This window comes from Saccopteryx bilineata, chromosome 9 (assembly GCF_036850765.1).
Source record: "Saccopteryx bilineata isolate mSacBil1 chromosome 9, mSacBil1_pri_phased_curated, whole genome shotgun sequence".
In the NCBI taxonomy this organism is placed as follows: domain Eukaryota; kingdom Metazoa; phylum Chordata; class Mammalia; order Chiroptera; family Emballonuridae; genus Saccopteryx; species Saccopteryx bilineata.
This window is the reverse complement of record NC_089498.1, coordinates 3839849-3865409: the sequence shown is the minus strand read 5'-3', so window position 1 is coordinate 3865409 and position 25561 is coordinate 3839849. Positions and strand designations below refer to the sequence as shown.

The 25561-nt window shown below is 50.7% G+C and overlaps 1 protein-coding gene across 1 annotated transcript in view; it reads right to left on the bottom strand.

The window, feature by feature from the left end:
* Window positions 1-25561, bottom strand: part of LONP2 (lon peptidase 2, peroxisomal) — a 69070-nt gene that overhangs the window by 20113 nt on the left and 23396 nt on the right. Inside the window, exons 7-11 of the mRNA XM_066243839.1 lie at window positions 24525-24783; window positions 14962-15103; window positions 12244-12394; window positions 9870-9996; window positions 4830-4963 (exon numbers count right to left, since the gene is read on the bottom strand). Coding sequence (XP_066099936.1) covers window positions 4830-4963; window positions 9870-9996; window positions 12244-12394; window positions 14962-15103; window positions 24525-24783 — 813 coding nt within the window. The remainder of the gene's footprint in view (window positions 1-4829; window positions 4964-9869; window positions 9997-12243; window positions 12395-14961; window positions 15104-24524; window positions 24784-25561) is intronic.

Here is a 25561-nt window from a genome sequence, read left to right as displayed (position 1 = left end):
CTTCTGAACTGTGTTTCCTGTGTGTCTAGCTGAGACCTCACAGCAAATCTCTCTGCAGTGTTCCTTCCCATGTGTGGACCCCTATAAAGCTGATTTACAATGATTTCCAACACACTTCTTTACTAATTCTTAAGTTTGCGTTTCTTTTTTCTTTCTTTTTTTTTTGTAAATTTCTGAAGCTGGAAACTGGGAGGCAGTCAGTCAGACTCCCGCATGCGCCCGACCAGGATCCACCCGGCATGCCCACCAGGGGGCGATGCTCTGCCCATCTGGGGTGTCGCTCCGTTGCATCCAGAGCCATTCTAGTGCCTGAGGCAGAGGCCATGGAGCCATCCTCAGCGCCCGGGCCAACCCTGCTCCAATGGAGCCTTGGCTGCGGGAGGAGAAGAGAGAGACAGAGAGGAAGGAGAAGGGGAGGGGTGGAGAAGCAGATGGGTGCTTCTCCTGTGTGCCCTGGCCGGGAATCGAACCCGGGACCTCTGCACGCCAGTCCGACGCTCTACCACTGAGCCAACCGGCCAGGACCAAGTTTGCATTTCTTTTGCCTTTTTTTTTTCCTAACTAGATTTTCAGGTGACTTCTAGGAGAATAATAAGAAACTCACATCTTGAGATTAAGTTTAATGTTGCTGCTCTGGTAAATACTATTATTTTTAAGAAGAATCTTAATTTTAAATACTATTCAGTTATTTTAAATACTATTACTTAAAGAAAATAATTGAGCTGCTCCACATTCTGAGCAACCCTATAAGGCAGGGGTCCCCAAACTTTTTACACAGGGGGCCAGTTCACTGTCCCTCAGATCGTTGGAGGGCCGGACTATAAAAAAAAACTATGAACAAATTCCTATGCACACTGCACATATCTTATTTTAAAGTAAAAAAACAAAACGGGAACAAATACAATATTTAAAATAAAGAACAAGTAAATTTAAATCAACAAACTGACCAATATTTCAATGGGAACTATGCTCCTCTCACTGACCACCAATGAAAGAGGTGCCCTTCCAGAAGTGCGGCGGGGGCTGGATAAATGGCCTCAGGGGCCGCATGTGGCCCACGGGCCGTAGTTTGGGGACCCCTGCTATAAGGGTTGATTGCAATACCAATCCTGTGCTGAGCACATTTCTGAGGAAAACGCCTCCCTAGACATTAAAGGCCAGCTGGGGTGCCCAGATGGCCTCGGCCGGCCCCAGAGAGGCACCCGTGCACGCAGCGAGGACCACAGGGAGCCCCCGTCCTTGGCTGAAGGTGGGCACCGTGCGGAATCAAACTTCAGCCACATCTTTTTATTTCTCAACCCAACTAGAATCCCAGGAACAAAAGGGCAGTCAGAACACGCTAACAACATGCAGAACTATGGGCAGTCCTGCTTTTATGAAGTCATTCCCGCACTTATTGGGAAGTGACCCAAACCCTAAATATTTGTCCTCTGACGTGGATCAACTCTGACCTGTCACCCCACCTGCCTTGAACTCCCTGCTGTCTGCTCTGCTTCCCGCCAGCCAGGGCCCCACAGACACAGAGACAGGCTGTCCGTGCAGCCCGGGGCTGCTGGGCCCGCCTCCAGAGAGTCTGTCCGCTACACACAGAGGTTTCTGCCTGGTTTGAAGCTTGTGGCCTGAAATTACTTTTTTTCCTGGCAGGAACTCTCGGGCCAGCAGTATTTTTAACGTTAAAAATAACCACCTCGCTGCATCACTTGACATTTCTAAACAACTGCTTTACTTTATACTCGAATTTTAAATTATTCATTTCTTGATGAGACACTTTCAGTTACTGAGCGAGCTCCATCTGAATTTCGTGGCACGAAACCCTAATACGTACTTTTTTGTAGGAATTTTTCTTTGGCTTGGTTGAGGTCAAGAACACCAAACTCAGGATGCCTTATAATTATCTTACGAAAGCCTGGGGCAGTGTCACTTACAGTAACTGAAGGGCATCTTACAATATCAACACCGCTTGGAGGCCACATGCCTCTAATAACTACAACCAAAGTTACACTCGAGAGACGAGCATTTATCCTAATTATGTATGCATCTGGATGTCCCAGGTAATATTGTAACTACCCAAATCTACTTAATTCTGTAATCATTTAGGGTTTTTTTTTTCTTTCTGTGAATCACAGATTTTAAATTAACCAAATAAATATTACCAGGAAAAACTAGGTTCTCACAGTCCACAAGCTGTTTGAACAAGTTCTTGCATATTTCTGGGTCATCTTAAAATAGCTACTGTGATCACAGACATTATTAGAAATACGCTGGTGGATATGTATAAACAGTGAGGGTTGTGTACTATGAAATGTTTCCTGTGACATCAAATTCCTCTGAATCCTTTATCACCAGAAACACACCATCGAAATCCTGGACACAATTTTCAAAACGTGTTAACCAGACAGGCTCATGTCACACTCTGCTTTTTTCTTATTTTAAGGACAGGAACAGCGAGACAGAAGCTTGGTGGCCTGAGGCCCAGGCAAAGGGAGTGTTCTAAGAATAAAAAGGGGAAATTCAGGAAGGTCCAGGCCTTCCTGTCAGAAAGGGAACAAAGGGACAGGCAGTAACAGCTGCCACTCATTGCCAGCTAACGCCAGAGAGGCCTTTTTTTTTTTTTTTTTTTGCTCTCAGAAATATTTTAAAATTTTATTTTTAATTATAGTTGACACAAAGTATCGTGATCATTTCAGGTGTGCAATTCAATATTACTTACACACCCTTACGAAGTGACCCCTGGGGAAGTCTAGCACCCACCTGCACCACACGCGTCATTACAATGTTACGGACTCCATTCCCTGGGCCGTACAGTATGTCTCAGTGACTTGTTTTACACAGCTGGAAGTCTGTACCTCTTAGCCCGCCCCCGTGATTCCGTCTGTGATAGGCTATCACTCAGGTAGGGCACTTTTAAAAAAAATTCAGATGTTAAAAAATGGTGGTCTGAACATGTGTTTATCTTGAAACTTCCTCTCCAAAGTCTATGAAAATGACAAGACACTTTGAAAAGGAAGAAACCCACAAGAACAAAAAGAACGGAAGACAACAGCTGATGGGAGGGGCTGACTCGTTCTGGAAAAGAGAAAGCGGGGGACAGGGCGTAGCAGGACAATGGCCGGTGGGGTGTCTGTGGGGTGGGGTGACCCACAAGCCTACAGAGGCTCGGGAACCTGAGCTCGTCCTGCAGACAGGGCCAGGTGTGGGGCTGAGGCAGAAACGCAAGTCTGTGTGAGAACAAGCCAGAGCTGCAGACCCTCCCTGACCCCGCAGACCGCAGACGAGGGCGCTTCGGCACCACGCAGCGCAGGCGGGCGGCGTGCTCCCCGGGGACGGGCGGTGTGCCCGCGGGGACGGGCGCCGGAGGGCGCTGGCGCAGGGCAAGGGCAGGACCACGCTGGGAACACCAGGGTTCTGGGAAAGTCTACTTTTCTGACGATACTGCAGCAAAGTGCAACAGAATGAGAAGCAGGAATCGTGAACCCATTCCCCTGGGCTGGCCACACTCAGCAGCCTCCTTTCTAGAAAGGAGATGGACGTGGTCCAGCACCTAGGTCATCTCTTTGCCACGAGAAAGAAACTTCCAGCTCCCTGCCACCAGAGTCACCTCCGTCGGGGCAACTTTGGGAGGCCGTGCAGCAGTGTAACTGAGCCCGCACACAGGCCTGGGCAGCAGTTAGAAGACTTTAACTGGGTACCAAGAGTCCGCCCTGTGATAGGCTATCACTCCGCTAACAGAACCCTTCCCTTTCTCTCCCTGTCACTGCCTACGCATAATTTTTTTTTTAAGAAAAAATAATTTCATTTACATTTCAATCGTGTAGTTCAGTGTTTTTCAATCGCTGGTCTGTGGATTGGTCTGCCAGAAAATTCATGCCTGAGCTAACCACACAGATGTTGGGTGAAGATGACAGTCTTTTGCAGACCAGCGCGAACTTTCTGGAAGACCAGCAGCTGCAAAACCCTGGGTAGTTACCAGAGAAAACGGTGAATAGCACACGATGGCTCATGCAGCCACTGCCGTGGACAGGCCGGCCCCCAGTCCACGGCCCCTAGTCCATGCGGGCTGCGTGGACGCTCTTACGTTTAACAACCTTCTACGCTATAAATGTAAGACTTAACAACAATCTGAACCATCATTACAAATCTGGAGAACTGTACCCTTCACGCGGAGATTTCAACAGGTGTGCCGCAAGAATTTCTAAAACATGCAATTCCTGTTTAGTCAGGGATATTTCCTCCCTTCAGATTGTCAAATAAAGAAATGACAACAGCCAACACAACAACAGCTGTCTGGTGTGAACGTCGTACTGAACCATAAATATCTGTCATAGAATATGGCTGCATCTTATTGGTCAGGTCGCAAAATAAGGCTGCGTCTGACTGGTTACTTCTTGGTACCAGAAATCCTTACACACCAATGTAGGCACCTAATTTTTAAAAAAGTCAATCTGGAGCAAAAAGGGTAGGTAATTACTATTACTATTATTTTGGTAAATCAGTCAAAATTATACCTATTTTTTTCTGTCATATTGGCAAAAAGTATACCTTTTGGTGTTCCGCAGACTTTTAGCACTTAGTTTATGTGTGCCGCGAGATGAGAGAGGTTGAAAGTTGCGACCTCACAGCATTGAGACCAAGTATGACTCCAGCTGAAACCCTGGGCTATGCATCTATAAAGAACACTCCTGATGAAGTGCCTCGCGTGGTCCGCTCCTCCTCGCTGGACACACTGACCCGGACGAGGGTCCCAGTGTCCCCAGGGCGACCCGGCACCGTCCCCTCCCCCCCTCCTGCACTGCCGCCGCCCTGCCCGAGCGCCCCGCGGGACCCCAGACCTTCCGGCTCCGCAGCCTCCGCACGCTCCAGCTTGGCTTCCTTGTGCTGGCCTTCTGCGACCTTCACGGCCACCGCGCGGCACAGGGCCCCGAGCCTCCTGTCCAGGGAGCGCACCCCTGCCTCTCGGGTGTACCTGTCAGCAGAGAACAACATTTATTTTCGGCCAAGCGCCACCTGTAAGAACAGACAGAAGCACTGTGATTGGCATTTACACTCGATGTGTACACAGCACACTTTTAGAAGTCCATTACGTACATTTTCCTGGGTACTAAGTCCTTCACATTTAAAACTCCCTCACAGCCCTGGCCAGGTAGCTCGGTCGGTTGGAGCATCCTCCCAAAGCACAGAGGTTGCCAGTTCGATCCCCGGTCAGGGCACGTACAGGAGCAGATCGATGTTCCTGTCTCTCTCTCTCTCTCTCTCCCCCTTTCCCTCTCAATAAAGCAATTAAAAAAAAAAGACAAAAAAGTATCCCTCATAAAATTACTGTTATTTCTTAACTCCTCAGACGCATCCTCAGCCACCACTGTCCCCTCTCGAGTCTCCTGAACCAGGACCTGACTGGCGGATGAGCCCCCGACTCGCGGATGGGCCCCCGGCTCGCGGATGAGCCCCCGGCTCGCGGATGGGCCCCCGGCTCGCGGATGAGCCCCCGGCTCTTCCCAGTTCAGCTGGCAGCACGGACATCACCTTCTCCTGGGGGATGTGGGAGCCCTTTCAGAAACACGTTCAGTCAACTTAAGAGAATTCTAGATAAATTTATTCTACTTCAAATATTGCTGAAAAAAATCTAAAAGAAAAAATTCTTCCCACTAAAGCAAAAAGAATCGAGACAGAGCTCTGGCCGTTAGGGGACCCGGCGAAGCCCTCCGCCCACGCGCACTCCCCGGAGGGGCGTCTGAAGGCGCCTGCAGGGCAGCGCCCGCACCGGGGTTTTGCGTATGACGCTCAACGGCTTGAGCAGCGCCCTCTTCCAGATCCTCTGTGTTCGACCTGGCTTCCGCGAGCCACGTCACCAGCCGTGACACAGGACAGCCATCTCCAGCCACCAGCTGTGCAGGGCTCTGAGTGGGCAGGATGAAGCACACAGAATGCAGTTCTCATTCTATGTGGAAAACTGGATCTCGGGGCCGTCAGACACAGATTCTAGACTTCACGGAAGCAGATTTTTAAGGTTCTAAGAAAAGACAAAGAAAAGCTCTTGGCTAAACACTAAAGGACAGAGACTGCAGGACAGTCCATGCTCCATAATGCACACTCCTCAGCAGGGAGGACGGGGAGGCACCTTGGAACTAAACAAAACGGCCCTGGCCGGTTGGCTCAGTGGTAGAGCGTCGGCCTGGCGTGCAGGAGTCCCGGGTTCAATTCCCGGCCAGGGCACACAGGAGAAGCGCCCATTTGCTTCTCCACCCTTCCCCCTCTCCTTCCTCTCTGTCTCTCTCTTCCCCCTCCCGCAGCCAAGGCTCCATTGGAGCAAAGATGGCCCGGGCACTGGGGATGGCTCCTTGGCCTCTGCCCCAGGCGCTAGAGTGGCTCTGGTCGCAACAGAGCGACACCCCGGAGGGGCAGAGCATCGCTCCCTGGTGGGCAGAGCATCGCCCCTGGTGGGCGTGCCAGATGGATCCCGGTCGGGCGGATCCCGGTAGGGCGTATGTGGGAGTCTGTCTGTCTCTCCCCGTTTCCAGCTTCAGAAAAAGAAAGAAAGAAAAAAAACTAAACAAAACAACACATATAAACCAAACCAAACACCCAAGCTGGCTTCCCAGGCAGCTATCTGAGCAGCTCAGATGATGGGTCTGCACAGCCAACGCGGGGAGGGGGGCAGGGAAGCTTGCGGGGACTGCATGGACGTGCAGGAACGGGGCAGGAAGTTCAGGGTGACCCCGAGTGTGCTGACAGTCACAAGGACGGCAGCAACAATGCAACAGCTTTTTTTAGGCAGCTGAACAATGGGCTCGGAACACACACAGACAGTCTGGCGGAACAGCTGACGCAAGGGAAGGAGACCCCGGCCGACTGCGCACCTGGGCACCGTGGAGGGACGCACTGCCAGTGTCAGCGAGAACCGGCTCGCTTCCTCATCCTGACTGAGACGCAAGGTGCTACACACGCCAACTCGTAGGATGAAAAACTAACATCTTCGGTGATCAGCAAGACGAAAAAGGTCACTTTGCTGCAACAGTAGCTGAGGTGAACAATAAAATATATGCACATTGCAAACTTCTATATTTGGGCTTTAAAATAATTCAACCCTATGAATCCAGAACAATCCAGGCCAAACTGAACAGAAGTCCACATGAAAGAGGACCAGGGTGTTGAGTCACTGGGAGAAACACGGGAAGGAGAACCCAGAGGAGCCGAGAGTCTGGAGACGCAGAGTAAGGAAGCCGGGTCCTCTTCTGCCAGCACCAGGCAGGGGACGCCCGCAGTGCCGGGCCCAGGCGGCCACCCAGCAGGAGGTGGTCAGGAAGGTCAAAGTCTGGAGAGAGAACACTGGGATGTGGACCAGAGACGGCATCTTTTCAGAGGGCTGGACAAGGGAGGGCCATACTTGGATGCCAGGGGCTCCCATAAAAAATCGCATGTACCCGCCAAGGAGCAGGGAGCCCTCTAGCAGGGGAGGCGCTGAGAGGCGGGCTGCTCGCACGGGGGGGGGGGTGAGCAGGACCAGTGACTTCTAAGCCCCCTCCTCCTGAACGTTAAGGTCTATGCCTACGACACACAGAAACGTGAAGAACACATTAAAGATGAAAAGTCATGTCCTAACTTCGGTAACTCACTAAGCATGTAGTATGTAGCAAATACCTGGGCTGGTTTTAAAAGTATTAAAACTGCTCAGAGACCCTGGCCTGTGGTGGCGCAGTGGACAGAGCGTCAACCTGGAACTCTGAGGTCGCCGGCTAGAAACCCTGGGCTTGCCCGGTCAAGGCACATAGGACAAACAACAAGCAATCTATGAACAACTAAAGTGAACCAATTATGAGCTGATACTTCTCGTTCTTCCCCCCTCTGTAAAATCAATAAGTAAAATCTTTAAAAAAAACCCCAGAAAACTGCTCAGAGAAATGTCCTAATATGCAGCTTTTACAACCCGATGTTTTGAGCTAACGAAGAGTAAGAAAGAAACAGTTCTTCAGTCAACAACTGGGAAACTGAAACAGGTATGGCTTCCTGAGTGATTACTTAGATCCAGAAAAGCTACGGCTGTTTCCGTCCGTCACTCAGCTTTCACAGAGGGGAAGCTGTGAAAAGGTGCAGTGACCTCCCGGGAGTCCCGGCCGCTTCAGGGGCCTTTCGGGAACAATATCCTGGCCAGAAGACTGGGGTATAAAGCACCTGATCTACACCCACACTGTAAACCTCCTCCGGTTAAGAAAAGGAACCTCAGGTCAGATTCAGTCTGTTTTGTATATAAATTTAAATAGACTTCCAAAGAAGGCTGGCTTACATCAAAAAGCTGTCTGACCAGCCAATTCCAAGTCAAAGTTCAGAATGGAAGGCTAGCTCTCTTCTGCTCAAACACAGCGGCTACCAAGGAGGGCTGCCTGCGAGCCAGAGCCAGAGCCAGAGCCAGTGAGTGCCCAGCGGTCTGACGCAGGGGCAGGGGACGGGCCAGGGGATGGGCGGTCTGCCGCAGGGGCAGGGGACGGGCCAGGGGATGGGCGGTCTGACGCAGGGGCAGGGGACGGGCCAGGGGACGGGCGGTCTGACGCAGGGGCAGGGGACGGGCCAGGGGACGGGTGGTCTGCCGCAGGGGCAGGGGACGGGCCAGGGGACGGGTGGTCTGACGCAGGGGCAGGGGACGGGCCAGGGGATGGGCGGTCTGACGCAGGGGCAGGGGACGGGCCAGGGGACGGGTGGTCTGCCGCAGGGGCAGGGGACGGACCAGGGCTGCGGCGGGGCCGCAGTGTGGGCCAGCAGAGCTGGGAGAGGCTGCTATAGTTCATGTTCTCCACAGGGGACACTTGGACCAAGCAGCGACCTCAGCTAAGTCCAGTACTGCTGGCCCGGGGCCTGAGTACTTGCTGGCCAACCTGGGCAGGTCCATTCCCTGGTGTGCCAGCGTTGACTCTGCAGATGAAGGCCCTAAGGAGTTTAAATTTCTCAGAGAGAAAGAAAGACCTGAATAGTGTAGACCAGAGGTCTGAAAGCATGTGTCACGTATTAAGAGAATTCAACTTTTAAGATCCTGGGCCATAAAAGGTATCTCAATATTTTCCATGTTTGTTTTTTTTTTCTTTTTTGTATTTTTCTGAAGCTGGAAACGGGGAGAGAGAGTCAGACAGACTCCTGCATGCGCCCGACCGGGATCCACCCGGCACGCCCACCAGGGGCGACACTCTGCCCACCAGGGGGCGATGCTCTGCCCCTCTGGGGTGTCGCTCTGCCGCGACCAGAGCCACTCTAGTGCCTGGGGCAGAGGCCAAGGAGCCATCCCCAGCGCCGGGGCCATCTTTGCTCCAATGGAGCCTTGGCTACGGGAGGGGAAGAGAGAGACAGAGAGGAAGGAGCGGGGGGTGGAGAAGCAAATGGGCGCTTCTCCTATGTGCCCTGGTTGGGAATCAAACCCGGGTCCCCCGCACGCCAGGCCGACGCTCTACCGCTGAGCCAACTGGCCAGGGCCTTCCATGTTTTTGTTTTAAAAATTTTTTTATTTATTGCTTTTAGAGAAGGAGGGGAAAAAAGAGAGACAGAGACAGACAGACAATAACATTGATCTGCTCCTGTCTGTGCCCTGACCGGGGATCGAACTGGCAACCTCTGCGCTTCGGGCTCCTGCTCTAACCAGCGGAGCTGCCTGGCCCGGGTTGGATCTTAACTGGGCAGATGAAGCCCTTACTCTGCCCCGGTGGAGAAGCGGACTTCCGGCTCTGGCAGGTCCCCTGCTGGGAGCTGCTTTGGGCGCTACCCCACACGGAGCCTGGTGCAGACCAGTGTCAGGACAGCGCTCGCTGGGAACCGCCGCAGGGGCCGGATGGGCGCTCGCAGCGGCCACGCTAGACTGAGACCTTAGAGAAGCCCCAGGACTGCTGACCAACCTGGTGATGATGTCCAGGGTGGTCACTGGCGGGATCTGAATCTGCTGTGGGGTCAGCCCGTGCTGCTCCAGCTGCTTTGGGATCAGGTGTCTGTGGGCGATCTCGATCTTCTCCTCCTGCGTGTACCCTGCAAGGAAGGGCCCCGTGCTGCGGTTACTCCCCGGCTTCCAGCGCTGGGCTTCCTAAAGGCTTACTTTAGCTACGATGTCATGATCAGAATGAACCCGCTGTTAAAGTGTCCAACTTCTTCCCAAACAAAACAAGCATGGACTGGGCCCAGTGAGTCTTCTGATCAAATGACACATCTCCTCACAGGAGGAAAGAGACTTCCACCAAACCTTAGAGATTATGTTTTATTATAATTATATTTCATAGGAAATTTGAGTTTGTGTTTTATTATTTCATAGGAAATTCATCCTTTTTCTTTAGCATAATTTGACATATATTTGAAAATACTTAAAACACAACAAGATTTCAGAAAACAAGCATCGGGTTCAAGAGAAGAGCCACCCATAAAGTTTAGCAAAAGAATAAAACAACCCAAAACTAAGATGTCCCTGCAAAAGTTTCCCCTCTTCAGCTCTACAGGTTGGAATTATTTATATATTTAAAAAGCTTTATCTTCTTACTTATTTAAAAGCCTCAATGACTATGGATTTACTTTGTCTTCAACCCTATTAGAGAAAACTCCCCCGAACACGACTGCCCTTTCCATCACACAGAATTAGAAAGATGAACTGATAAGCATCTTCTGAGTGGAACAAGGAAACAAAAACACAAAAAAGGCGAGATGGGCGGACCGACCTGTGGGAAGAGGGCACCCCCAGGTCCCCTCCACACTGGGGAACCTCGAGAGATGGCGGACCGACCTGTGGGAAGAGGGCACCCCCAGGTCCCCTCCACACTGGGGAACCTCGAGAGATGGCGGACCGACCTGCGGGAAGAGGACACCCCCAGGTCCCCTCCACACTGGGGAATCTCACAGACTCGGTGCCTTAATCTGCAGTTCCCGGCAACACAGTTTCATGACATTTATTTCAGTCTCATAAGCATGCACACAGCAATTTTTTACTCCGTCTCATATTTTAAAACTAAGTACAGGGCCCTGGCCGGTTGGCTCAGCAGTAGAGCGTCGGCCTAGCGTGCGGAGGACCCGGGTTCGATTCCCGGCCAGGGCACACAGGAGAAGCGCCCATTTGCTTCTCCACCCCTCCGCCGCGCTTTCCTCTCTGTCTCTCTCTTCCCCTCCCGCAGCCAAGGCTCCATTGGAGCAAAGATGGCCCGGGCACTGGGGATGGCTCTGTGGCCTCTACCTCAGGCACTAGAGTGGCTCTGGTCGCAACATGGCGACGCCCAGGATGGGCAGAGCGTCACCCCCTGGTGGGCACAGCATCGCCCCCTGGTGGGCGTGCCGGGTGGATCCCGGTCGGGCGCATGCGGGAGTCTGTCTGACTGTCTCTCCCCGTTTCCAGCTTCAGAAAAATGAAAAAAAAACAAAAAAAAAAACCAAAAAACTAAGTACAGGAACTGGCAGGGCTCACAGATGGCTAAGTGATCCAATTATCATTCACTTAATAGTAAAAATGTATTTCAGATGAACATGAAATACACACTTTCTATTTCAATTCTACTCTGTTTTCATTTTATCAAATACCCACGAGATAGTAGAGGCCTTCTAGGGAAAAATAGTTCTGAGCAATTAAAACAAAGACACTGGGGTTCCCGTGCTGTTAGTAACTAAAGGGCGTGTCTGTGGCGCTCCAGGGAAGGAGAGACAGTATAAATGAAAACAAGAGGAATGGACGACCAGGCGATGGAGAGAGAGGAGGCATTTAAAGGCGCCCCGCCCTCTGCAGTAAACGGGAGGCCAGGCGTCACCAGGACAGCCCAGGTTTTCGAGGAGACCCCGCTTTTACCGAACAAGAGGGAAGGATCATACGTTCCCAGAGACGGAAAACACTTCAAATCTGACAACAGGAAAGTGAAATTGGCCATGGGAAGAGCCGTGTCTCGTTTCTAAGAGACTTACTTTGAAAAAAATTTTTTAATAGACACTGCTTCAAAGAATGTCTTGTTTTTCATTAAAAAAAAAAGGACCATTCTTTGATGCTAACTTTGATCTGAAATTAATAAGCAACACTTAATCCCGACCCGCTGTCTGTCCGTCACGCTGCAAGCACACGCGCGACTTCTGCTGCTCCCGACTCGGAACCGACGCAGAAGCTGCTCCACGAAACCTCCGCGTCCGAGCCGGGAAGCTCACCCGCCCGCAAGTCACCTTTCTGCTCGGAGCTCCACAGATCAGCCGGTTTCAAAAGGTTATGTTCGGAAAGGCAAGAGACAGCAAATGAGGACTTCCTAACGAGTCCAGTACCTGGCACCTGGATGACCTCCATCCTGTCCAGCAGGGCCGCGGGGATGGTGGCTGTGGTGTTGGCAGTCGCTATGAAAAGCACTTGGGAAAGGTCAAAGGCCACGTTCAGGTAATGGTCGGTGAAGTTGTGGTTTTGCTCGGGGTCTAACACCTAGGGGAGAACAGACACGTTAAACAGGTGCAATGGTCGAAGAGAAAGCTGCGTGAAGGAGAACACACAGGCGCCATCAGCAAGGCTGACACTTCTCAGCACAGCTGGGGACACCGGGACATCACTAAACTTGGCTTCACTTACAGTTCCCACATTCTTAGTATATTTTAAAAAATGAAGCGCGTTCAATGTCAAAAACTTTGAAAACTTAAAAGCTTTTACAGAGAAGAGAAATTAACCTTTTGATGTTATTCTTACATCATCGACTTATTCCTGACTTGTTGTGTGGCCATAACTCAGTCACCAACCCTGCAGGACCAGCCTCCCTCCTGGTGACACACCCGCTCTCACTGCTATGGAATATAGGGCAAAGGCGAAATTCCTAGCAACAGGTGAAATGATAATTAGCATATTCCTTCTCAAAGGTCGCCACACAGTCTGGTGTCCAGTTTTCAACTGAAAGGGAAATGCCACACAAGAGTAAACCAGTAAAAATTACCCTGCTTTTATATTCATGAGGACAAACTCACTTTTTAAAAATGCCTTAGAGCAAAACCTTTCTGTTTATAATGAGCAGAATACCAGTACCTACTAAAAATATTTTAACTGGGTCAATGAGATAATAAACCAATCAGAGTCTTACGCTGCTGACAACTGTATCTTGTTTGGGATCAGAGGACACTGTGAAGATGCTTGACAGGCCCTCAGAGCAGGTGCCAAGCGCCCCCCGCAGGCCCTGGCCCCTGGCACACCCGCCACTTTCCCCAGACTAGTTCTGGATGCAGGTAGGGTGGACACATGTATCCAAAAGGGAAGCAAAAGGACCAAAATACTTATCAATCACAATTTTACCTATCTAATTGGAGTATACCGTCTTCACTAAAAAATAATGAACGTATATCTCTTAAAGTCTATCCCATGCATGCTACATATGCAGGTACATAATACGAGGACAGTGGTCCCAAGGTCGGGAGAGGGACCTCAGGAGCCATCAGCCCTGCCAGCACCCTGACCTTGGACTTCTAGCCTCCAGAACTGGGAGACAGTACATTTTTTTAAGCCACCCAGTCTGCGGTATTTGTTAGGAGACTGATACATCTTATTATATATGTATATATTTATATATACATAGGAATATATTTTCAATTTTTTTTATTGATTTGCTATGTGAACAAAATATATGGAGATTACAGGTACAGACAACAAAAGGCCGCTAAATACAATCTCCAAACAAATCCCTGAAAAAGGCAACTGAAAGATAATATTCTGTCTGAACAACAGACAAATCAAAACAAAAGGGTCAGAAGGGAGCAATAACTCATGTAAGCAAAGAACGAAAACCGACTGTAGGAGGAAGCACTTCTGGGATGGTGGAGGCAGGCACCCTGAAAACCTGCCCTCCGTGAACGCAACAGGGCGACACCAGAGGAACCTGTCAAGACCAACCTCTTCAGAGCTCCGGAAATAAACCGGCAACAATCTGAGAAGTGCTTGTCAAAGAAAGACGGCTGAATTTCAGCAGACACAGCAAGCTCTGTGGTGTTTTCTCTCCTTTACTCCTGTCTTCTCCCACATTCACGGCAGCCTGGAAACCAGCACCACCCTCGGCGTAGCCTTGAGAACCGGCAGCTGGCGACCAGAGGGGCCCACGGGATCAGAGCGCCCCCTGGCCCCTCCCCAGAGAACTGTCACAATCTACTCTGTGGTAGTTCTCAGGGGAGGCTCTGCTGTGGGGATGTACGTTTATTCCACCAGACTCCGGGGACACAGGGAAGGCAGCCCTGTCTGCAGGCGTCCCCAGCAGCTGCCTGAGGCAGCGGTGCCAGTCAGCTGGGGCTGACAGGGGCTGACCACAGAGGGAAAGGAGAAACTGGGGAATGAAGTCCTCGTGGGGCCTTTAAAAGCTCTGAAGTGTTCCTGGGGGTCTAGAAAGCCACGCAAATGTGCAGGGCTGTAAGCGCGACCAGGAAGGACCCAGAGAGGCCCAGAAAGCTCACCTGTGCAGGGCACTGAGGCTGTGTGGGAGCAGGAAGGGCAGGCCAGGGCGGGGCTGTGCACCATCTGCCCGAGTGCCAGCAGCCTCACTCACACACACACACACACACACACACAGCCCCTCGGCAGAGAGAGCGAGGCACAGAAGTGACCCAGGAGAGGCAGAGAGAAGAAAGCAAACAGCCCCATTTCCTGTGACGTCCAGAACTGCAGCCATGCCACCGCGAGAACGGGGCAGCCAGCCGTGTACAGAGGAGGGGCGCCCGGGAGCAGGAGACCGCATGACGTTTCTGTAATGACCCTGTCTCTGAGCAGCAATCACTGCTCTCTAAACAATACGCCTGCATCAAGTTTTGAGAAACCATTTGATAATAACAAACAGGGAAAAGGAAAGAAAACAAGAATTATTAGAGAAAGAAATGTCTAAGGCACAAATTTAACTATCAGATTGCTTCAGACGTTAGTCTGCATCTAACTGTTTGTCCCGTGATGACACCCCCAGCAGCGCGTGTTCCGTGGCTCTGGCCCCCACCCATGTCCACGCTGCTGCGGCAGAGCCCGCGGAGTCTCACCTCAAGCAGAGCCGCGGCGGGGTCGCCCTGCAGACTCTTCCCTAGCTTGTCGACCTCGTCCAGCAGGAACACCGGGTTGTTCACCCCGACCGTCTTCAGGCCGTTGATGATGCGGCCGGGCATGCTGCCCACGTAGGTGCGCCTGCAGAGAGCAAGCCGCGGGGACACGTCAGGAGGCCGGCGCAGTGCCGCTGAGCACTCGGACGGTAGGACTGGGAAGAGTCACCTAACTGGCACAGTAACGCAGCAAAGGCCCAGGGTACCTCCAAACAACGCGGCTCAACCCTTACCTTATTTTCCATTTAAGTGTGGTTGTGAGTACCATGGCGCTGGAACAACTGTCTCTATGTACTTTTTACCATTTAGTAAGACTGGAAAACATGCCACTTAAGCCACAGTGATGATTCTCACTCCTGAAGATTCCAAGCTGTCCCAAACCCTGTGGCTGGATCCCCATGTTGCTCAGTGTCTCAGGGCACCCCCTGGCCCCCAGCCCCCCACAACCCGCTCTCCACATGGTGAAAGGGCTGTCCAGGCTGGAAAGTCATCCTCATCTCCACGAAGGGAATCAGAATTGGTTCAAGGGCCACTCAAATGCAGACCTCCACCCTTTTCATTTTCAGAAGCGATCAATGATTACTAACTGTATAGTAGGAGGATCTGGGGTCAACAGTCTTTACATTGAAACTCCATTAATTCCGGCCACTGAACAAAACTGTGTCCATATGCTCCATACCCTCCTCGGCACAACCAAGTTCGGCTAGATGCTCTGTTACGTCCTGACGTGTCAGAGGAAGCTTCATCACATCTGAATAGGGCGGTCTACGTCATTATGGCAGGTGTAGGGTGTGCCGGGGAAAAAACCAACTACCGGTACGTTTGTTCAACTGGAAAAAGCACCATTTTTTTAAAGACAGCTAAACTACTTTGAGCAGCAGCGCACTAATTTTAATTACAACTTAGCTGTCCACACCATGTGCAGAGCCAAGTGCTGCTTGTGGAAAGGGAGGAAGGGTGACACCCAGAGGAACTGACTGGTGGCGAGTGGAACAGCTACCGTGTGGCCCGCCGGCAGCCCTCGAGCCCGCCACGGGACTGGCATGAAGCAGGACGGGGCAGACAGGGTGACCTCAGAAACAACGAGAAAGCCTGAAAAATATCATGGGAATGCCTTCCATCCCCGGGCCAGGGGCCGGGGGTGAGGGTGGGGGTGGGGGGAGGTAACCAGGCGCTGGAATCAGACACAGCCGACTCAGCTGCCCAGTTGTAAGAAGGATGAGCACATTCACGATTTCCTCATGGGATATAGGAAGGACAAGACTCAAACTGATACATCCTCTGGAATTATTTCTCTAGAGAACCAGATTTGCCAGTATTCTGTGATAAACAGCAAAGGAAGACATTAAAAAAAAAAACAACCCCTCAAAAAACCTCTAAGGGTCATTTCTTGCTCAGTCATTTATTTTCCTCCGCCAGCTGTTTTTGATAAACAGCCACGGATAAGTCTAGACCTAAAGTCACAGAGAGAAGTGTGGGGATGAGAAGGGAAGGGGGGAGGGGGAGAGGGAAAGGGGAGAGGAGGGTAGAAGTGATAGAGGGACCTGACTTGGGGTGAACACACAATGCAATATACAGGCGATGTGTTGTAGAACTGTGCACCCGAAACCTGTTATTAACCAATGTCACCCAATAAATTAAAAAAAAATGTCGTGGAGAGCCAAGAACAGCCTAGGCCTGCACCCTTTCTACAGAAGCGGAGATCTAGGTGCTGGTCCCCACAGACAAACAATTCCTCCTGAACTGTCCGTTGCACCCGGCAGCCCGAGACTCAGGCGCCAGCTCCTGTCTGGAGCTCAGGGCTCGTCACAACCGTCCCCGGAGCCCTTCTCACTTGCTGCCACTATGCTCCCGCTTCATTCACAATCATATCCGAGGCCATTACACCCCCACGCACAGCCTGTTCACCGCACCTCCGGGCCCGCAGCACTCTCCCTGCCTACGTAGAGCCCCGCAAGGCCAAGACACTCCCCGACCACCACCCCATGATGCAGTCTTGACAGTATTTAGCGGCCCTGCAATTCCTCCGATGCACACTTACACCGCAGTTTCTATTCCCGGGTCCCGAATACACAGCCTCCTCTGGAGAGCCAGTGAGCACCTGGACGACCGAGGGAGTGGGCGCCGGACACAGGGCTGTGACACTGTCCCCCACAGAAGCTGTCCCTCCCAGTCACTGAGGACACTGCCTCAACGATGCCAGTGCCCACAGTATCTGCCTGTTGCCGCTGTGTCTTTGGATTACTTGCCCTAAGCCTCCGTTTCCTCAGCTGTCAAACAGGGACAATACCAGCGCCAACCTCATGGATCCTGTGAGGATTATGAGAGAAGATAGCAGGCAAAGCACGTAGCATAGCGCCAGGCACAGGGCAAGCTTTCAAAATATGTGAACTGTAGTTGTTATTACTAACAGCTACTTAAAGTCCACTTCTTGTTTCCTGGAAAAAAGTACAAAAGCAGCCCTCAGTACACCTAAATGTGGGGCCCACTTCAATCTCTGGCTCGTGGAAGCAGCTCTTATAAATGCCTGTGCACGGCACCCAGCACGCTCAGGGCCTCGGCGTTCCTCAATACGGGCGCCTCCCCCACGGGGGCCACAGTCCGGGGGTCAGACAAGAAGACAGCTGCACCACAGAGCCCATAAGCTACGGGAAACGTCTGTAAGGCGCTCACCTCTTGCAAGACGGTGCGGTAGCACGCACTTCTACCATTTCATTCAGAATGTATTTTGAATGAACCTCTGGAATATGAATCAGATAAAAATGTAGCAATACTCAAATACATTCTCTTACAACATCACCAAACACAACCCTTAAAAAAAAATTACTGTTTCCCCAAAAATAAGACCTAGTGCAATTTTATTTCAAACTTAGAAGTATAAGGCCTCTCCTGAAAATAAGACCTAGTGCGTCTTTAGGAGCAAAAATGAATATAAGACATTGTCTTATTTTCGGGGAAACAGGGTAGATTGTTGTCCGTGGAAATAGAGTCACAAGAAATTCTCGATGGAATTCAGAATTTGCCTGGTCATGCTGATGTTTGTGATGACGTGACTACAGTATATTAATAAATGTTGATTTTTTGTTCAACAATAAATGTGAATTCTTGTTCATGGAAAAATAAGACATCCCCTGAAAATAAGACCTAGTGTGTCTTTAAGAGCAAACATTAATAGTAGAAGACACTGTCTTATTTTCGGGAAAACACGGTAGCATACAAGAATACTGTCCTGAGGAACTACATATGTAGGATATAAATGAAACTAGCACTCATACAAACTAACATTTTTGAGGGCAAAATACTACTGTTTTCTAATACTTATCATCTCTTTATTATTATGCTGCCCAATCATTTTAATTCTCTCCTTCAGAAACTTTTATTAGAAGTTTGCTTAACCTTATTCTAATCTCATGATTGTTAGCCTTTTCAAATGTTTATTTCTTTATCATTCTTGTTGCATTCTGGGTATTTCTTAATCTTCATATTCCAGTTTGCTAATTCTCTCTTTGGCTACACCCACTTCATTGTTTAACCTTATCTCTTATTTCAATGGCTACATTTTTTTTTCTTTTTAGAGGTATTGGTAGCAAAATAGTTGAAAGCACAGTCTCTGAAGAATCGCCTGGGTTGAGATTTTGCTCCATCACTTACTAGCCCCACATAACCTAAAGGTGTTCTTTCATGTATAAGATTGGAATAGCAATTTTATCTAACATATAATGTTGTTTGCTAATTATGTAAGCCTGTTTGTTTAAAATGCTTAAATATATTCATTGTATGTGTAATGGTATGAGTAAACAATAAGTTATTATTCTTATCCCTTTTAAAAAAAGAAATACTAGTTTGTTCCACGTTCTTCCTCATAAAACCACATCTAAAAAATCACAGCATGACACAGGAACCCCCACAGAGGACGCATCACTTTAGTTATATATTGCTCAGCCTGATACACGATGCCCTAGAAGCTTTTCTCCAGGTTGCAGTGCGCCAGTTAAGGTGCCAACGTAGGAAGCCATGCTTCTCTGTAGGGCTGCGGGCAGCCGCAGGTTCACCAGGCCCGGGCAGCTGGTAGGAAGGCACACGAAAGCAAGTGCCTGCACTGTCCACAGTGTCGAGTGACAAAGACCAGCATTTTTCATCTTCCAAAAAATGGCCTGGCTTCTGCTTTGGGAAATTGTTACAGAGAATCGCAATGTGATTTGTTTACAGCTCCATGGTAATCGGCTATTGCATCATTCCACTCCATCCCTAGACAGCCTCAAACCAACGTGGCCCGAAAGGCCGGCCGGCCGCCTCTCTGCCAGATGTGGGCAGGGAGGGAACAGGCGCTGAGCACCCTCCTCATGCCTCTCCAGTTAAGGACTCTTGCGGGCAACAATGCAAACTATTACAGCGATAGGGATGAAGAATGAGCACTACACTGGGTCTTGTCTGATCTCAAAAGACTGTAATGCAAAAAAAAAAAAAAGTGTCAGTTATAGCATTAAGTGTAAGAGGTAGGACTGCAATTCTGATGCTTTAAAATAAGAGGGCAAACACTGCCCGGTGAAAAGCCCGGCAGGAAATAAAACGTTAGATGCGACCATCTTTCTGCGGTAGAAAAACACAGGGTATCTTCCCTACCAAGGGTGTATGCGTGTTTCGGACTGGAAAAGGTAATATGCCTTAAAAGGGATCCTAATGATCTAAAAAGAAAGCCATTAAGAAACTCAAAGAAGTCTTTAATGTAGCGTGTCTGACAGGTCTGTTATCACCACAGCGGTCAACCCTGAGCCTTCTCCCATGTCCGTCTCATGGATGCATCATCCGAGGACCAGGCGGCATAATCAGGTGGCAATCCTCACGTTCACAGAGCACTCAGGGGCACCTGCCCGCTCCGCACGGTACCAAACAGCACGCAGTGATACCACGGCATCCTGTATGATATGACAGGATCCGACTCCACAGAGCCTTACTTTTCCTGTGCTGTGCTTACTTTTCCTCTCTGCAGCTGTGAACTAGAAAGGCCGGAGGCCTGGACTGTTCAACCATTTCAAGTGCACAACGGACAGGAAGTGTCAGTCTGGAGGAAAGTCAGAGCATAACTGACTGCACTTGCACTCCTGGAGGGGGGCCTGGACCGGGGCCTCAACATAATCCCACATTTCAGGGCAGCAAAGAGGACCCACGTGCCCACATGGAAGGCCCCGGGAGGGCCCTGCGCAGACCAGGGCGTGGCCGGTGCTGCGCTGAGGGACGGAGAGCCCGCCACCCCAAACACCCCCACGTCAGGGTACACAGGCAGACTCTCACAAAAGCAGAAGCTCCTTTTCCTTCTCACTCTGTTTAAATAGTGAGCCATGGATTCCTTGCAGTGATATAATTTTATCACCTGATAGATGGCTGGTAAGGTGTTTCCAAAGGGTTAATATCCACAATAACTTGACACCCAGCACAGCAACTGACCCAGTTCAAGCAGGAAAAACAGACTACCATGCAAACATGAGGTCATAAAACTTCATCCTGAAACACGTTATTTCATATTTAATTTCTATGAACTGATTTAATTATTTAAATGTAACAAATGTAAAAATGCAAGTTGGAAAAACAGATGGTTGGGAACACAGACTCCGTGGCTTACGAGAGGAGGCGGAAAGTACGGAGAAGACCACAGAAACACACCAGGTGACATGAGCGCAAACACGGCCGCGCTCCGTGCGGCTGCTCCACACCCCGGGCCCGGGACAACAGCACGTCAGGTCAGGTCGGGTCACTGGCGTTTCCCGAGAGGACCGCGCTCCGTGCGGCTGCTCCACACCCCGGGCCCGAGACAACGGCACGTCAGGTCAGGTCACTGGCGTTTCCCGAGAGGACCGCGCTCCGTGCGGCTGCTCCACACCCCGGGCCCGAGACAACGGCTCGTCAGGTCAGGTCGGGTCACTGGCGTTTCCCGAGAGGACCGCGCTCCGTGCGGCTGCTCCACACCCCGGGCCCGAGACAACGGCTCGTCAGGTCGGGTCACTGGCGTTTCCCGAGAGGACCGCGCTCCGTGCGGCTGCTCCACACCCCGGGCCCGGGACAACGGCACGTCAGGTCCGGTCACTGGCGTTTCAGCTCGGGTTTGAGTGGAACCACGCCTTCCTTTTTCTCCCCGGTCTCCCACCTCGTTAGCACGTAGCTCTGGTTACTTTGAAAATCAGTTCCTAACCTACCAGCAGCTTCTTTCACGTGAACAGGTCCTTGTGGACGTGGAGTTCATCCTGGGAGAGCGAGTGACCAAATCAAGACAACACAAGGGCGGTGACAGAAGGCAGCTCTGTCTGTCCGTGACGACTCTAAAGCCGCAGCACGGCTGCCTCCTCAGCGGCAGAGGGAAAACAAACTTGGCGTGAGCTCCATCGCGAGCGTGTGACCAGCATCCACGCCGAGACCTGGGCGTTCCCAAGATGCCCAGCTGTGACATGGAAGTCCTTGCGCCCACACACTCCACCCCACGGCTGCACTGTGACCCTGCGTGGTCCCCTCCCCAGCCCACCTCCCGGTCACTCGACACAGGCACGTCCTCTGCATGCAGCCCCCTCCACCCGCTTCCCAGCTGGTTTTGAGATAAAAACCCTCTCCAGGCTTTGCTGAGGGAGAGGGCAGGCGGGTAATGAGCCCCCAATCACGGCAATGGCTAGGAGGCTCAGCAGCGGGGTGCACGGCAACAGGCCTCCCCAGAACAGGACGCCTCAGACAATTCACACCCCCCACCTGGCGGCGGTCACAGCATGTGTGTCTGAAGAACTCATGTTTACACGTTTTAGCAAATGCACAACCTTCTTTTACAAGCTCTTGCCATCTTTACATTCAGTTCTCTAACGACAGTCACACAAGTATGTCCACTTGAAAAAAGTGAACCAATTTGTATCCATCGGTATCAGCAGATGTAAAACAGAGGTCTGTGCAAACCCAGCCTAGTGCTCACAGAAGTGCTGAGAACTCCGGCGTTACACACTGCCACCAACGGGCTTTTTTTAATTAAAAATTTTTTTTTAACAGAGACAGAGAGAGAGTCAGAGAGAGGGATAGACAGGGACAGAGAGACAGGAACGGAGAGAGATGAGAAGCATCAATCATTAGTTTTTCCTTGCGTTGTGACACCTTAGTTGTTCATTGATTGCTTTCTCATATGTGCTTTGACCGCGGGCCTTCAGCAGACGGAGTAACCCCTTGCTCAAGCCAGCAACCTTGGGTCCAAGCTGGTGAGCTTTGCTCAAACCTGATGAGGTTCGGGGTCTCGAACCTGGGTCCTCGGCATCCCAGTCCGACGCTCCATCCACTGCGCCACTGCCTGGTAAGGCCCAACAGGCTTTTTAAAAGTGCTTTTCTCCACACTTTCCCCACACAAATTAAATAACCATGCCAAGAACAGGCTATTTTGGTACAATTTGAAAACCAGATTGAAGTTGATAAAAAGTGGGGCCGATGCTCGGACACCTGAACTTGAGCTCTCAGAGCTGAAACAAGCAAGCGGCTTCTGCAGCCGCTGCCGCGCACCTGGTGCAGAGCAAGCCCCGCCCAGGCCGCCCCGAGCAGCCAGGGCCCGCGCAGGGAGAAGGAGCCACCACCTGCCCGTCCCGCCCAGTATTAACTTCACACGACCACAGCTCTACGGACTCACCCTCCAGATTCTGTCAGCCATGCACACAACACCGCGCTACAGACGGCGAGAAGAAGAAATAAACCCGAACAGCTCTGAGTGCACCGGCCAGTCACTGGCACGAGGAAAACCTCCCCAAAGCTCTGTAGCTAAAATGAGAAGGTTTGGGCCCTGGATCCAGCTTCTCTAACATTGGTCCAAGATGTCCGTTTCTTTACAAAAGCCAACTACAGCCTCTAGTGGCCCAAGAGAGAATAAGACAGTCTCGGTAACAAAAACATCGCTGAAAGCGCCACAAAGAATGATCCAAATCAATGCGTGACCTCACCTGCAGCCCTCACGGCCTATTCATAAAATAATAACATCTTAAAATAAAAAAAGAAAAGAACCATTTTTCATGCAAGCTCCTGGAGTTTCCTATCCTGGCCTAGGGCCAGGGATCTTGTGAGGAGGCACACGGACAATAGGCAGCTCGGGCAGCGAGGCCGTCCCGACCGGCCAAGGGTCAGGGCGTGAGCCAGTGTAAGCAGGGGACGCACACATCAGTGGAACAACAGACTCATGATCATCTCTCGCTCCCTCTCCTCCTCTCTAAAATAAATAAAAAACTTTAAATGTTATAAAAGCATCATATTCTTTCTACTCTCCAAAAAAATCCGAGTTTCACTCCCACTCACCAGACTGTAACCACGCATCTGCATGACCCTTGGCCACGGCGGGCGGTCGCCGCCGGCTGCCCGCTGCTGAGCCTCCACTTAGAACCTGCCTTCCCTTCATCATCACAGACTAAGGCTACGAGCTTGAGGACGGAGGTTTCAGAGTCAGTTTAATTACTTTGACTGAAAGGTAAGGTAAGCAGTTTCTTTAAAAAAGATTTAAAACAGATTTAATTGCCAGGTAACATCACACAGTGCACGTCAGCACATTCTTTTATAAGCACACACTAGGGAGTGACACACAGGGACACGTCCACTGAGGGTGTGCTGTCTCCCCACCTGCAGCTGCCACGAGCCCTAAGCCACAGCCTCCCCAGTCTGAGCGCCAGGGAACAAACAATGGACGCGACATGACTTCTGGTTCCGGTGTGTCGGGTCAGTCAGACTCCATTCTTACAGTTCCACGTGGTTTTAGAGAAAAAGTCTGAAAAATGCGAGGATAAACCTAAATAATTACCGTAGCCTTTCTCCTTATAATTCCTCCTCCTCCTTTAAACCAGCCTTCTGAAAAGAAAGGTTAAACTGCAAATATAAGGAACTGTTACTGAGGACCCCTTAAGGCAGTGGTACCCAACTTTTTTGGGGCCACGGACCGGTTTAATGTCAGAAAATATTTTCACAGATCGGCCTTTAGGGTGGGACGAATAAATGTATCACGTGACTGAGACAAGCGTCAAGAGTGAGTCTTAGATGGATGTAACAGAGGGAATCTGATCATTTTTTAAAAATAAAACATCATTCAGACTTACATATAAATAAAATGGAAATAATGTAAGTTATTTATTCTTTCTCTGCGGGCCAGTACCAAATGGCTCACGGACTGGTACCGGTCTGCGGCCCGGGGGTTGGGGACCACTGCCTTAAGGCCTCTTGCCCACTCGCCGCAATACACGTAGTTTTGGACTCCAAGAGTTACAGGTCCTTGTTTACGAAATGCTCCTGGGCCCCAGCGATGCAAAGACACTACACGCCCTGACCACAAGGCATCAGTAACTGCAGGCAGGCAAGACCCCAGGGCCGCCGAGGGGACCCGTCACGGCGCGGCCCACGGTCCTTCTGCTCAGCGTCCCAAACAGCCCTTTCAGAAAAGACCTATGCTAGGCTTTGGGGGGCTCGAGGTAACGGAAAGTGAGGAGAGAGCCACAGGCCTAACCGAGAGGAGACGCTACCTGTGCCCGCGGATGTCCGACTGGTCGCACACGCCTCCGAGCGCGATCCTGTGGAACTCTCGGCCCAGCGTCTTGGCCACCGACCGCCCCACGCTGGTTTTGCCAACTCCAGGGGGCCCCACAAAGCAGAGAATGGGGCCCTTCAGGTTGTTCTTCAGCTGCCTGACGGCCAGGTACTCCAGCACCCTCTTCTTCAGCTTCTCCATGGCGTAGTGGTCGTTGTCCAGGAGCACGCGGGCTGCGCGGATGTCCAGGTGGTCTGCGGGAGAGCCCAACGGACGCCAGTGAGCACACGGAGTTCTGCGCAGGACAGCGCCTTTGGGGGCAGCAAGAGTCCAAATTCTTTTCAGATAAAAAGAGGTGACAAGGACACACTGGGGTCCTCCTCCGAAATGAGATTTAGGGAGACCTGAACTTGTTCTCTTGTTTGCTTAAGAAGATTTGGTATCCACAGAAAAAACTCCACGAAATGCTAGCATTTCATGGGGAATGATTTTTTAGATTGCACACTATTTCTATGGAAACATGATTTCAATGTTTCTATTTATGCTGGCATTTCCCCCTTTTTGAAGTGCTTTTTTTCTTATTTCTGTAACATATCCTCTTCCACAAAACCTGATGGTGTTAACAGAAAAGAAACAGTCACCCCTGACCTCCCGGCCCCCAGTTGGCATCACTACCTTAGCTTTGGTGGGTATTACTCCAGGTTCTGCGTGTGCATGTGTGTGTGTATCTTACATACCTACCCTACAAAGTGGCAACTTCATGAGGCCTTGGAATTTGTAAAAGGTTTTTCCATGAAATCACTACAGACATCTTTCAGTGTCAGATGTATTTTTTAGTAACATTTCAGTGGCTACATAACTTCTGGTCAAGTCGCCCTCCCACTCATATAACGAATTCCCTGAATTCCCTACTGCCAAGCACTTGCACTGCCTGCAAACCTTTAGAGGTAAAGCACGCTTCTCCATGCGTCCTTTTAACTACAATAAATCTCCGCATCCATCTGTAAATCTTTCCTGCGGTTCATTTTCCGC